General features: G+C 45.3%; 1 protein-coding gene across 1 annotated transcript in view; it reads right to left on the bottom strand.

Annotated features, from left to right (window-relative positions):
• LOC110522132 (5'-nucleotidase domain-containing protein 1) overlaps positions 1–15,562 on the bottom strand; it is a 58,812-nt gene that overhangs the window by 17,828 nt on the left and 25,422 nt on the right. Inside the window, exon 7 of the mRNA XM_036975680.1 lies at positions 593–767. Coding sequence (XP_036831575.1) covers positions 593–767 — 175 coding nt within the window. The remainder of the gene's footprint in view (positions 1–592; positions 768–15,562) is intronic.

Genomic DNA, 15,562 nt, shown 5'->3' on the forward strand with positions numbered 1-15,562 from the left:
GGGTGGGAATGAGAGCGGACAGGGCACAGTGGTGAGAGGGTGTGCTGGTCAGCAGGCTAGCTGACCAGGGTGTGAGTGGTGTGTGATGGTGATTGTAACCCAAGACAGCCATATAAAACCGGGGGTGACTGAAGGAATGAGGGATAGAGGCATATGGGAGCTGTACGCAATGTGGGTTGCGGGAGAAGACCCAGTAGGGCTGAAACCAGTCGGGGCTCATCATAAAACCATTAAAAAAGTCTGGACTTTAGCCCCGACTGGTATTCTCTCCCATATTGGGGCTCAACCAGTTTGGTTAGTGCCTGGCCCCAGTGAGGTGTGGTTTATGCTGTGTATCCCAAATGGCACCCTATTCCCTAAATAGTACACTACTTTTGACCAAAGCCCTATAGGCCCTGGTCAAAAATTTGTGCATTATTTAGGGACTAGTGTGTCAATTGGTATTTGGTCAAAAGCAGTGTTGGTACACGGTGGTAAAGACAGGAAGGCTGGGTCTTGGCTGGGCCCTGGAACCTGGGACCTGGCTGGATGCGGTCAGTGCAGTGTGTGGTCTCTGGTCTGGTCTCCAGACCGATTCCCTCTACTAACTCACCCCAGGATGTGGTCACAGATGAGCCTGCAATAGTCACTGTGGGAGCTGGTGATCAGCAGGAGGACCTTCCCAGCACTCTTCATGCTCCTCAGCCAGGTCTTGACGGACTCTGAGCAGGGCTGCAGGTAACGGCCAGGGTCCCTCTTTACACTGGGGAAGTACCATCCTGCATCCTCTGAGGGACAGGCAAACAAAACAAAAAAACATCTAACCATGCACATGCAATAACTTCACTTATACCATGGCATTGTTGAATACTCCTTTCTGATTGGCTTGAAGGGCATTCTAGAGAGGGCATTATTTTGAGTGATAATGCCCTCGAAGCCTGTGTTTGGGAGACATATGGCACACGGGTTGAGGACGGGCCATATAGGGCATTATCATTTTTATACAAAGGGTTACTAACATATTCAAATACTACTACTAATAATAATAATAATGATTGACATTTTCATTAAAAACGTTTTGATGAATTTATTCATACTATTTCGTCCTTCCACAAGATATAGTCCCGACACAAATCTAGGGTTGCTACCCAAGCCGGCTGATCGTTCGTTTTATCGATTCGGTTGCCAGAGACGCTACCCAGTCGTTCATCCTTGCTTGCTAGTTAGCCAACTACGACTAATTTAGTCACGTCAAACAGTGCAGCCAGAATAACAACAAAGTAGCTGCCTTTGCATAAGCTATTTTCTAGTGATATTTAATTGGATAAATCCATAACAATGAGCTAATGAGGCGCGATTTCACCTGGCATAGAACATGTGCTCTCTCGTCAGGTCACTGTTGTTCAGAGGAGCTAGGCAACAACACAACGCAGACAGACAGCAAGGTTTATACAAATCTCTGCTGTTGAAAACTAAATGTTAGTCTCAAAGAAATGCAAGTTTATAAATTGCCTGGCATTCAGAGACTTCTCTGGACATTCAGAGACTTGTCCCGAAGCCACTCCTGCATTGTCTTGCCTGTGTGCTTAGGGTCATTGTCATGTTGAAAGGTGAACCTTCGCCCCCAGTCTGAGTTTCTGAGCGTTCTGGAGCAGGTTTTCGTCAAGAGTCTCGCTGTACTTTGCTTTGTTCATATTTCCCTCGATCCTGACTAGTCTCCCAGTCCCTGCCGCTGACAAACATCCCCACAGCATGATGCTGCCATCACCATGCTTCACCGTAGGGATGGTGCCAAGTTTCCTCCAGACGTGATGCTTGGCATTCAGGTCAAAGAGTCAGACCAGAGAATGTTGTTTCTCATGATCTGAAAGTCCTTTAGGTGCCTTTTGGCAAACTCAAAGCGGGCTGTCGTGTGCCTTTTACTGAGGAGTGTCTTCTGTCTGGCCACTCTTCAATAGTCCTGATTGGTGGCGTGCTGCAGAGATTGTTGTCCTTCTGGAAGGTTATCCTATCTCTACAGAGGAATTCTGGAGCTCTGTCAGAGTGACCTCACTGACCAATGCCCTTCTCCCCTGATTGCTCAGTTTGGCTGTGAAGCCAGCTCTAGGAAGAGTCTTGGTGGTTCCAAACTTCTTTCAATTAAGAATGATGGAGGCCACTGTGTTCTTGGGGACCTTCAAATGCTGCAGAAATTATTTGGTACCCTTCCCCAGATCTGTGCCTCAACACAATCCTCTCTCGGAGCACTACAGACAATTCCTTTGAACCCATGGCTTGGCTTTTGCTCTGACATGCACTGTTAACTGTGGGACCTTATATAGACAGGTGTGTGCTTTTCAAATCATGTCCAATCAATTGAATTTACCACAGGTGGACTCCAATCAAGTGGTAGAAACATCTCAAAGATGATCAGTGGAAACAGGATGCAGCTGAGTTCAATTTCGAGTCTCATAGCAAAAGGTCTGAATACTTATGTAAATGTCATATTTCAGTTTTTTATTTTCTTAAATAAAATGTCAAAAGAAAAAAACAGTTTTTGCTTAGTCGTTATGGGGTATTGTGTGTAGATTGAAGAAGAAGAAAAACACACACACACACACACACACAGACAGAGGGTAAGCATGCCTGGACAGAGAACAAAGCAATTTCATGACAACAATTCAACGGTGAGTGTTGAACATTAGCAAACCGCTCTCTCTTTTTAAAAAGCGGTCTTCCTCTAAGACTTTGTGAAACAATCATCGAGACACAGAGCATCTATTTTTCTCATAAACAACAACTTGTGAGTAACATTTAAGTGATGATCTTCTGCTCGTTCGATTTTCCACGTAAAGGTTAGAGTATAGGTTAGAGCCCTGACCAAGTGGATGAATAATATCCAACATGGCTGTGTGACATCCTGGCAGGCCAGGTCAGAAGACAGACACCACTCCCCTTCTAACCCAGTGGATTGTCTGTTTGAAGTTCGAAGGCTCTCAGCCAGTCTATGGTTTTCATTAGAGAATAATAAGCACCAGACACACTTAGTATGCATCCCAAATGCCACCCTGTTCCTTATATAGGGCACTTCTTTTGACCGGAGCCCTATGGGCCCTGATCAAAAAGTAAAAAATAGTGCACTATAAAGGGAATAGGGGACCATGTGTGATGCAGCCTAAGTCTTCCCAGGATAATGAAACACTGTCCTGAGACACTCTGACGCTGACTGGTCTGATTGGAATGAAGGAAAGGACTAGCTCATGTAGAATGAAACAGAGTGGACGGGGGAAACCGATTAGTACAACGGCACTAGGACTGTCTGGGACACCCACTCCCTGAGCCATGTCACAGGAAGCAGCAGGCGGTTAGGGGAATGTGTGGGTCATCTCCCACCCCCACAGAGAGACAGCGGTTCGGGCAGCCTGCTCTTTAAAGATCCCCTGCTGCGCCCAAGATAGTAGGCCAGAGGTAAATATGGTACCCTGCTCTGATCTCAGTCAAACCATCCCACTTGACCGTCCGTACTGAAAAAAGCCTGATGAATGGCAGCATCAAAAGCAATAAATACATTATAATGTGAGGAGTCATTTGATACAGCACGGCAACACACACTTTTCTACTACGTTGTCTGAGGAGAGGAATCCACGGAACATGTCGCATCGAAGTACCCGAACAGGAATGCATTTGATTGTCTCCTGTGAATACGACAAGTCTAAGGCCAAATTGAAAATGAACATGGACACATATGCAAGCTTATTGAAACCGGACATAGTTGAATTTGCTGTGGAGCAGTAAAATGCGGGCCAATATACGTGAGAAGTGGCGCTGCTTTTTTTCACGAGTAGGAGAAAAGAAGGCTTAGGGAAACATCCCGGGTGCAGATGAGTAGGGAGTGTATTCATCAGGCCAGGAGTTTATCCTGGCACAGAGAGGAGATGGGAGGAGCACTTAGGGAGGAAGCGTCACAGTGCCCAAACTTCAGCCAGCAGGGATAGGAGAGCACACTCACACCCACTCACCCTATTCTCTACTCCCTCTTTCCCTCTTTCAAGGCAACACAGGCCTCACCTCACCAGAGGTCATCATAAGCTACAAACACCAGAGGCTCATGGATAAATAGCTAGCTGCATAGCGTGGGAGTAGGGTTAAGTTGCCCCTAGACGCTGATCTTGGGTCAGTTTAGCATCTTCCCCACTATACGGTTAAGGTTAGGATGATGGGAGGGGAAGCTGATCCTAGATCTCCCGAGTGGCGTAGCAATCGAAGGCACTGCATCTCAATGCTAGAGGTGTTACTACAGACCCTGGTTCGATTCCAGGATGTATCACAACCGGACGTGATTGGGAGTCCCATAGGGCGGCGCACAATTGGCCCATCGTCGTCCGGGTTTGGCCGGGGTAGGCCGCCATTGTAAATAAGAATTTGATCTTAACTGATTTGCCTAGTTAAATAAGGATGACATTTTTTTTTTTTTTTTAAATCTCTACCTAGTCAAATGCAATGTCAATGCGTCGGGGGTGAAATGCCAAATACAAACAGTCTCACATCCGCGTACTATGAAGGAGTTGTGTTTCCATATGCAACATGCATATATACAGGTGAAAGACTAAAGGGCATCTGTAACAGCTCCCACATGGTGTAAAGAAAATAAACATTTTTGTCAAGCTCCTCTCTGTACTGAAAATGACCCTCCGCTTCCACAAAACAAACAGGACTTCCAGGCTGTGAAAGATTTGCGCATGCTGCCATCATGTGGTACAACAGAAACATTGCATTAAGCAAGAACAAGACCAACCCTAATGAAGTACAAGTCTTCCGACAGGGGAGATTGGTACCCGAGATCAGACACTCCGAATGTTTCCAAAATAACAAAGCATGCATTGCACAGAAAAGCATATATTTAGTAAGGCCAAAAGGAAAACAAATATACAACAGATTTTCTGTGGAAGCTTTATTTATCATGTTAAAAATGTTGTAAAGCTGACTTTAACAGCAGAGGGCAGCATTGGACCAACAAAAAAAAAACAGATACTGAACAGCCCAAATCAGTCTCACAACCAACTCTTCAGATTCTCATTCAATTGTGTCCTATGAAAGACTACACAACTGATAAACACTGGGCCAAACGGATTAATGTGATATCCTCCAGTAGTTTTATGAAATTATGAAAAAAGGGTGCTGGGATCATTTCACAAACATCTGGCTGTGATCTCCAGGCCAGTCGTTCCTGCCAGTGTTTTTCCTCACACTCCATTTAATCTCCAAATAAACAGAACAGGCCGCCCTGGCCAGCGTACAAAGTGTCTGCCTGGCCCGCCTGACAACCTCTGCTGGGTGGACCCTGCAGGACCCCACTCTCCCTCTGGAATGCCACCCTGCTACAGTTAAGACACCCAGGTCGCGTCCCAAATAAGACACTATTCCCCATGTAGTGCACTACTTTTGACCAGGGCCCAAATGACTCTGGTCAGGGCCCATACGTCTCCAGTCAAAAGTAGTGCGTTATATAGGGCTCCACTTGGGACAGAGCGTTAAACACGGCTATACACTGTACCTACTGTATCCAATGATTCTCACGTTTAAAACTCAAGATACGGATACACTGATGCCTTCAAAACACTGTTCGCTTCCTCCCTTCCTCTCTGGTTGAACTTGTAAAGGAGAAGTCATATCCTTCCTTATTCATTTGCCTAGCTTGATGCATCAGAGCTGTTCAAACAGTCAGCCCCAAAATTATTTTAGGGGCATAGTGGTATTGTGGCGCACAGAGAAGAGGACCCTTTGATCGATCTATCAACCTGTGTGTGTGTGTGTGTGTGTGTGTGTGTGTGTGTGTGTGTGTGTGTGTTTACGTGGCTTTAAAAGTGAATATGTGGGGAATGCTCCCTTCCATCTGAAGCCTGGGGCTGGGCACAGTAACAGTAAGAGGGGGAGGCCTGATTGGAGCACTGCCCAGCATCGGAGGCCAGCACCACGTCCAACAGACCAGCTCTCTCTCTCTCTCTCACAGACATCAAAGACCGACGACAGGATGAACAAATCAACGGTTACAGTGCAAATTAGGGCAGTGCTCAGTCAACGTACAAACAGCTGCAACACAAGTGAAGGGGAAAGAGCTTGAGTCGCACAAGCATTTTCCTTACCATCAACAGAATCAACAGGGAAGACATAGGTTATCAAAACGAAGATACACTGCATTTACGTAGTCCTAATTGACGTTAATAGATAACAACTACATGACCGTGTATAAATCGTTTAGAGGGAAGCTATAATCTAGGGTAACATGGGGATATGTTTGGCTCCACCTGCTTGTACCCTGGGGAAAATGTGGCAACTGCCACCAGCGGCCGAGCATTGGCCATTTTTAGAAGACTGACCACAAATTGCTGCATCATGTCCCATGACGCATTTCTCTATCTCTTTGAGGCCAGCAAAAAGACGAGGATAATCTTAATTTGTGACCCATGGTAACAATAATGGCATGGTTCAAGAAAGCCAAAGACTCTTATTTTATCTGTTTTTCCTTCTGGAAACAAACATTTTGTAAGATGGTTCAACATACATCTGTGTCTTCAGGATTGGGTGCCATCTGTCATCAGCAGCCAGTATCCTTTAGTGTCTGAGTTTAAAAAGATGATACTAGGCGGGGATTTGCATGTGATTAAGACCACAAGAGAGCATGCGAAAACTGAAGGCCTGGGGCTGATGTCTGCCACCCTGGCACCTGATACCACAGACATTATGAAGGCAAGTCCTTCCACAGAGATAAGCACCTTTCAAAAGGACACCAGCTCACCAAGTCTGTTGTGAGGAAATATTGAGATATACTGAGAAATATATATAAACGCAACATGTAAAGTGTTGGTCCCATGTTTCATGAGCTGAAATAAAACATCCCAGAAAAAAAATGATTATTTTTCAAAAATGTTGTGCACAAATTTGTTTACATCCCTGTTAGGTGAGCATTTCTCCTTTGCCAAGACAATCCATTCACCTGACAGGTGTGGCATATCAAGAAGCTGATTAAACAGCATGATCATTACACAGGTGCACCTTGTGCTGGGGACAATACAAGGCTGAAGAATTTCTGCACAAATTGTTAGAAACTGTCTCAGGGAAGCTCATCTGCGTGTTCGGCGTCGTAACAGACTTCAATGGGCAAATGCTCAACTTTGATGGCCACTTGCACGCTGAAGAAGTGTGCTCTTCACTGCCGAATCTCGATTCCAACTGTGCTGTACAGATGGCAAACAGTGTGTATGGCGTCGTGCGAGTGAGCGGTTTGCTAATGTCAACGTTGTAAACAGAGTGCCCCATTGTGGCTGTATGGTTTGGGCAGGCATAAGCTACAGACAACGAACACAATTTGGGATTTTGCTGATGGTAATTTGAATGCACAGAGATACCATGAAGAGATCCTGAGGCTCATTGTCGTGCCATTCATCCGCCGCCATCGTCTCATGTTTCAGCATGATAATTCACGGCCCCATGTTGCAAGGATCTGTACACAATTCCTGGAAACTGAAAATGTCCCAATGTACCAACATGTCACCCATTGAGCATGTTTGGGATGCTCTGGAACGACGTGTACAACAGCATGTTCCAGTTCTCGCCAATATCCAGAAACTTCACACAGCCATTGAAGAGAAGTGAGACAACATTCCACAGGCCACAATCAACAGCCTGATCAACTAGATGCAAAATAGATGTGTCACGCTGCATGAGGCAAACGGTGGTCACACCATTTACTGACTGGTTTTCTGATCCCCGCCCCCAATTTTTTTTTTTTTTTTTTACGTATCTGTGACAAATAGATGCATATCTGTATTCCTATAGATCAGGGCCTAAGGAATTTATTTCAATTGACTGATTTCCTTATATGAACTGTAACTCAGTAAAATATTTTTGGTTCAGTGTATTTAAAAAAAGAAGAGACAGAAAAGTGATACACGAAGAACAACAGATGGCAATTCAGATGAATGGATAGTGAATTTGGGACACCAATGTGCAGTTACTATAGCTTGGGGAAACTGATGCCAGTTGCATAATCACTCTCCCCCAAAAGGCAAAAGTGTGGACATTGCAATCTGTCATTATATAAAACCGAGACTATATTTAGCATGGGACATCTTAGAAAAAGAAGAGTTGGGTAGAGCTGCATTTAGGATCTGATCTTCAGGGAAGTGAAGCCTCATCTCATTTTATACTCCCCATACACATCAGGGTGAAAAACCTGGATTATTTGCTGCAAATATCATGGCATGGCCTAGTATTGCAAAAGATAACCCTAATGCCCATACATAACGCAAGCCCTCTAATATTATCTAGTGGGAATACTCCGATTACAAGATGCCCATGCCCATGAGATGCATGTGTCTGTTACGTTAAAGGACCTCAGAGGGCAATGCCGCCCCTATTTCAATGTAATTCCTGTTCTAGAGCGAAAATGCTCGTTTAGGTGCCACCTCCAAAGAATGACTCAGGCTACTTATAATTGGGGGTGGGATGGAATGGTGAGGTGATTTCCACATGGAGTGAAGAAATATCCACAAATAGGGCACTGACAGCTGAAAGTGTATCTAGCTAGCATGCTAACCTTACAGTGCCTTGCGAAAGTATTCGGCCCCCTTGAACTTTGCGACCTTTTGCCACATTTCAGGCTTCAAACATAAAGATATAAAACTGTATTTTTTTGTGAAGAATCAACAACAAGTGGGACACAATCATGAAGTGGAACGACATTTATTGGATATTTCAAACTTTTATAACAAATCAAAAACTGAAAAATTGGGCGTGCAAAATTATTCAGCCCCTTTACTTTCAGTGCAGCAAACTCTCTCCAGAAGTTCAGTGAGGATCTCTGAATGATCCAATGTTGACCTAAATGACTAATGATGATAAATACAATCCACCTGTGTGTAATCAAGTCTCCGTATAAATGCACCTGCACTGTGATAGTCTCAGAGGTCCGTTAAAAGCGCAGAGAGCATCATGAAGAACAAGAAACACACCAGGCAGGTCCGAGATACTGTTGTGAAGAAGTTTAAAGCCGGATTTGGTTACAAAAATATTTCCCAAGCTTGAAACATCCCAAGGAGCACTGTGCAAGCGATAATATTGAAATGGAAGGAGTATCAGACCACTGCAAATCTACCAAGACCTGGCCGTCCCTCTAAACTTTCAGCTCATACAAGGAGAAGACTGATCAGAGATGCAGCCAAGGGGCCCATGATCACTCTGGATGAACTGCAGAGATCTACAGCTGAGGTGGGAGACTCTGTCCATAGGACAACAATCAGTCGTATATTGCACAAATCTGGCCTTTATGGAAGAGTGGCAAGAAGAAAGCCATTTCTTAAAGATATCCATAAAAAGTGTTGTTTAAAGTTTGCCACAAGCCACCTGGGAGACACACCAAACATGTGGAAGAAGGTGCTCTGGTCAGATGAAACCAAAATTGAACTTTTTGGCAACAATGCAAAACGTTATGTTTGGCGTAAAAGCAACACAGCTCATCACCCTGAACACACCATCTCCACTGTCAAACATGGTGGTGGCAGCATCATGGTTTGGGCCTGCTTTTCTTCAGCAGGGACAGGGAAGATGGTTAAAATTGACGGGAAGATGGATGGAGCCAAATACAGGACCATTCTGGAAGAAAACCTGATGGAGTCTGCAAAAGACCTGAGACTGAGACGGAGATTTGTCTTCCAACAAGACAATGATCCAAAACATAAAGCAAAATCTACAATGGAATGGTTCAAAAATAAACATATCCAGGTGTTAGAATGGCCAAGACCAGACCAGTCCAGACCTGAATCCAATCGAGAATCTGTGGAAAGAACTGAAAACTGCTGTTCACAAATGCTCTCCATCCAACCTCACTGAGCTCGAGCTGTTTTGCAAGGAGGAATGGGAAAAAATGTCAGTCTCTCGATGTGCAAAACTGATAGAGACATACCCCAAGCGACTTACAGCTGTAATCGCAGCAAAAGGTGGCGCTACAAAGTATTAACTTAAGGGGGCTGAATAATTTTGCACGCCCAATTTTTCAGTTTTTGATTTGTTAAAAAAGTTTGAAATATCCAATAAATGTCCTTCCACTTCATGATTGTGTCCCACTTGTTGTTGATTCTTCACAAAAAAATACAGTTTTATATCTTTATGTTTGAAGCCTGAAATGTGGCAAAAGGTCGCAAAGTTCAAGGGGGCCGAATACTTTCGCAAGGCACTGTATCTAGCTACAGTAGCTAATGTTTTCTGTTGCTGTTTTTTTTTCTTCACTACACTGTATTCGAAAGATTAGCTAGCTGGCTAGGTTTTGGAGCTGGATTTGTCATAAGCACTTAGGGAAAACTTCACCACAGATAGAAACCAGTACCTTTGACCTTGCCATCTTTTGTTATCGCCAAAGTTTTGGCATTTTCCAAAAACACACATAAAGGATGAAGCTCCGGAAATATGGATAACTGTCGAAAGGTTGAGAGACGTGCATTTTTCTACATTGTAATAGACACGGTGCATGCAACCTTTGGTAGGTAGGCAGCTAGCGGGCTTCGACTACGGTACAGCAAAGCCAAGTCAGCTCGTGCTCATGGTTCTCACAGGGGAAGTAAAATGATAGGCTACAATGATAGGCTCGTGATGCACGCCACAAATTACAGTAACAACACCCTGAGCGCATCGGACACAAAACACCAATACAAATGTAACAAAAGGCACAAAAAAAAAATAGATAAACAATGGCTCCTTGAATTTTCTTTCACAGGTGCCTTTCATTATAGCAGACAATTTTAGCTGCACCAATCAAAGCAGTGGAACGTGTAGCAGAGCAAAACTTTAGTGGTCACCTTGGGGCAACAGAGGAAGCGGGGTTGAAAAATACAGTCATATTTATACCATTTATAAAAATGTATATATTATTTTTTTTAAATTGCACAGACTAGCTAAAAATCTATGAAAATGTACTAATTATCCAACATAAGTTTGCTTCCCCTATTTTAAATTAGCCAAGTGGACACCAGACTGTCTGGCACAGCTAAGTCGCGAAGAGGAAGAACTTTGCAGCTGTTTCTAATTAATAAACAACGCCATGCTTTGTGGGTGTCAACATTCAAATAAAACACCAGCTCTGAAATCGAAAAGTAGTTTTGAAAGTATTTGTACGTCATCTCATAAAGGACATTTCCACAAATGTCCCACTTCGGATATCCCACTTCAAGCCCAAATATATCATACTTTGACCAAAACAGTGACTTATTGACTTAAAATGATGGAACATCATGGGTAAGTTGTGGGCATCATTTTTCAGTTGACAAGTGGTATTTTAAAGGAAAATTCCATACAAAAACTATACAAATAAATACATATATTTTAGTCCATTGTTGATATAGTCAGAACCTAAAATGTACTTTTTGGTTCACCTGTTAATGTGGCATATATAAAATGCTACCAGCCACTCAGTATTTTTACCAGCCAAAATATACTTTTTTTAAAGCTAAAATTACACCAACAAAACACAAAAAATGTATTACTAGTAAGAAGTAATGTGGTATATATTGTTTATTAAAAAAAATACCAAAATTTCACAGATGAGACACAAATGTTCACCTGCCCTGTTAAGGGTTACCATGGTAAGGCAACTCAAGTCATATTTGTGCCTGTGAGATTGAGTCGGACTAGTAGCCGCGTTGTCGTCTCTTCCCTAAAAGTTGAAACTCAAACATTGAAAAACAAACATTTTTAAAAGCCAAGAAACAAAAGGACAAAGTCTCAGTTCAGTAGACTTTCCTTTCAAGTAAATTAGATCTAAATCTACCCACATGTGGACATTGGCGGGTGTTCATTTTAGGCCCCGGATATAGTCCTAAAATATTTTGCATGTTAGCAATCAAGTTTTCAAGATATTTAACTTTCAAAATACAGAAATACAAACGGTTTGATGCTCCTCCCAGGTGGAAGCCACTGGTCACAAAACTGCTGAGTCAGGAAGGGGGGAAAAAGGTGGCAAAAAGGACTGAAACAGAAAGTGAAAAGTCCCAACAAGCAGCAAGTCCAGCCAGGTTCTGTTTTAATGACAGAGGCTTATGGCACTTAAGGAGATGAATGATCCCCCCCCCCCCTGTCTAAAGGTACAATCTCCATAAACAATGCTTTCAGATCTGCCACTGGGCATGTCCCTAGCCCCAAAAGAGACAGTTATTTATAGGTAGTGGTAGAGACACCGTAAGTGGGATTCATGGGTAGGGCTATGACGTTCATTGAATTTAAGATGACGGTAATTGGCAAGTAATCACTGTAGCAAAAAAAAAAAACAGCACATGTTCTCCTCTCCTCCATTCCTTACTGCATGTGCTGCCATAGAAAGCGAATGGGTGTCTCCATTCAAGTCAATGGTGGCATAACGGGTGGACTGGCAGCCATTGCAAGTGTACCTATAGGAGCAAAGCAGGAAGTGAAATATATGCTCAAATATTTGCTGTGAGAATGGGTGTCTCCATTCAAGTCAATGGTGGCATAACGGGTGGACTGGCAGCCATTGCAAGTGTACCTATAGGAGCAAAGCAGGAAGTGAAATATATGCTCAAATATTTGCTGTGATCTGTTGATTCAACTGACATTACAAAAAAATACAGCGCATAGATGCGGTGAAGAGGTCAATCGAACTCGACCAAAACAATGGAATTGCCATGGAAACGTGTGGCGGCAAAGGCCATGGGGGAAATGTTAAGGTGCGTGAATGAGGACCCAAAAGCGAACTAACGTAAACAGGGCTTCTTTAATAACAAAACATACGTAGGCTCAGATGGACCGGCAGATTCCGACAGGACAGGACAAGGTTGCAGCAAACATGACGATAGTCTGGTTCAGGCATGAATAACACAAACAAGAATCCGACAAAGACAGAAACAAAAACAGAGAGAGATATAGAGGACTAATCAGAGGGAAAAAGGGAACAGGTGGGAAAAGGGGTGACGAGGTAGTTAGGAGGAGACAAGGAACAGCTGGGGGAAAGAGGGGGAGAAAAGGTAACCTAATAACGACCAGCAGAGGGAGACAGGGTGAAGGGAAAGGACAGAAACAAGACACAACATGACAATACATGACAGTACCCCCCCACTCACCGAGCGCCTCCTGGCGCACTCGAGGAGGAAACCTGGCGGCAACGGAGGAAATCATCGATCAGCGCACGGTCCAGCACGTCCCGAGAGGGAACCCAACTCCTCTCCTCAGGACCGTACCCCTCCCAATCTACTAGGTACTGATGACCACGGCCCCGAGGACGCATGTCCAAAATCCTACGGACCCTGTAGATGGGTGCGCCCTCGACAAGGATGGGGGGGGGGGGGAGACGAGCGGGGGCGCGAAGAAAGGGCTTGACACAGGAGACATGGAAGACCGGGTGGACGCGACGAAGATATCGCGGAAGAAGAAGTCGAACTGCGACAGGATTAATGATCTGAGCAATACGGAACGGACCAATGAACCGCGGGGTCAACTTGCGAGAAGCGGTCTTAAGGGGAAGGTTCTGAGTGGAGAGCCAAACTCTCTGACCGCGACAATATCTAGGACTCTTAGTTCTGCGCTTATTAGCAGCCCTCACAGTCTGCGCCCTATAACGGCAAAGTGCAGACCTGACCCTCTTCCAGGTGCGCTCGCAACGTTGGACAAAAGCCTGAGCGGAGGGGACGCTGGACTCGGCGAACTGAGATGAGAACAGCGGAGGCTGGTACCCGAGGCTACTCTGAAAAGGAGATAGCCCGGTCGCAGACGAAGGAAGCGAGTTGTGGGCGTATTCTGCCCAGGGGAGCTGTTCTGACCAAGACGCAGGGTTGCGAAAAGAAAGACTGCGTAAGATGCGACCAATAGTCTGATTGGCCCGTTCTGCTTGACCGTTAGACTGGGGGTGAAAGCCGGAAGAGAGACTGACGGAAGCCCCAATCAAACGGCAAAACTCCCTCCAAAATTGAGACGTGAATTGCGGACCTCTGTCCGAAACGACGTCTGACGGAAGGCCATGAATTCTGAAAATAATAATAAATAATAATAAAATAATAAATAAATAAATAATAATAAAATGAGCCGCCTTAGAGAACCTGTCGACAACCGTAAGAATAACAGTCTTCCCCGCTGACGAAGGCAGTCCGGTGACAAAATCTAAGGCGATGTGAGACCACGGTCGAGAGGGAATGGGAAGCGGCCTGAGACGGCCGGCAGGAGGGGAGTTACCGGACTTAGTCTGCGCGCAGACCGAACAAGCAGCCACGAAGCGACGCGTGTCCTGCTCCCGGGTGGGCCACCAAAAACGCTGGCGAATGGAAGCAAGCGTACCCCGAACGCCAGGATGGCCGGCTAACTTGGCAGAGTGAGCCCACTGAAGAACGGCCAGACGAGTAGGAACGGGAACGAAAAGAAGGTTCCTAGGACAAGCGCGCGGCGACGGAGTCTGAGTGAGTGCTTGCCTTACCTGCCTCTCAATTCCCCAGACAGTCAACCCGACAACACGCCCCTCAGGGAGAATCCCCTCGGGGTCAGTGGAGGCTACTGAAGAACTGAAGAGACGAGATAAAGCATCAGGCTTGGTGTTCTTAGAGCCCGGACGATAAGAAATCACGAACTCGAAACGAGCGAAAAACAGCGCCCAGCGCGCCTGACGCGCATTAAGTCGTTTGGCAGAACGGATGTACTCAAGGTTCCTATGGTCAGTCCAAACGACAAAAGGAACGGTCGCCCCCTCCAACCACTGTCGCCATTCGCCTAGGGCTAAGCGGATGGCGAGCAGTTCGCGGTTTCCCACATCATAGTTACGTTCCGACGGCGACAGGCGATGAGAAAAATACGCGCAAGGGTGGACCTTGTCGTCAGAGAGGGAGCGCTGAGAAAGAATGGCTCCCACGCCCACCTCTGACGCGTCAACCTCGACAACGAACTGTCTAGTGACGTCAGGTGTAAAAAGGATAGGTGCGGATGTAAAACGATTCTTGAGGAGATCAAAAGCTCCCTGGGCGGAAACGGACCACTTAAAGCACGTCTTGACAGAAGTAAGGGCTGTGAGAGGAGCTGCCACCTGACCGAAATTACGGATGAAACGACGATAGAAGTTCGCGAAGCCGAGAAAGCGCTGCAGCTCGACGCGTGACTTAGGGACGGGCCAATCAATGACAGCTTGGACCTTAGCGGGATCCATCTTAATGCCTTCAGCTGAAATAACAGAACCGAGAAATGTGACGGAGGAGGCATGAAAAGAGCACTTCTCAGCCTTCACAAAAAGACAATTCTCTAAAAGGCGCTGGAGGACACGTCGAACGTGCTGAACATGAATCTGGAGTGACGGTGAAAAAATCAGGATATCGTCAAGGTAAACGAAAACAAAGATGTTCAGCATGTCTCTCAGGACATCATTGACTAATGCCTGAAAGACAGCTGGAGCGTTAGCGAGGCCGAAAGGAAGAACCCGGTATTCAAAGTGCCCTAACGGAGTGTTAAACGCCGTCTTCCACTCGTCCCCCTCCCTGATGCGCACGAGATGGTAAGCGTTACGAAGGTCCAACTTAGTGAAAAACCTGGCTCCCTGCAGGATCTCGAAGGCTGAAGACATAAGAGG

The sequence above is a fragment of the Oncorhynchus mykiss genome, chromosome 4, assembly GCF_013265735.2.
Source record: "Oncorhynchus mykiss isolate Arlee chromosome 4, USDA_OmykA_1.1, whole genome shotgun sequence".
Classification (NCBI taxonomy): domain Eukaryota; kingdom Metazoa; phylum Chordata; class Actinopteri; order Salmoniformes; family Salmonidae; genus Oncorhynchus; species Oncorhynchus mykiss.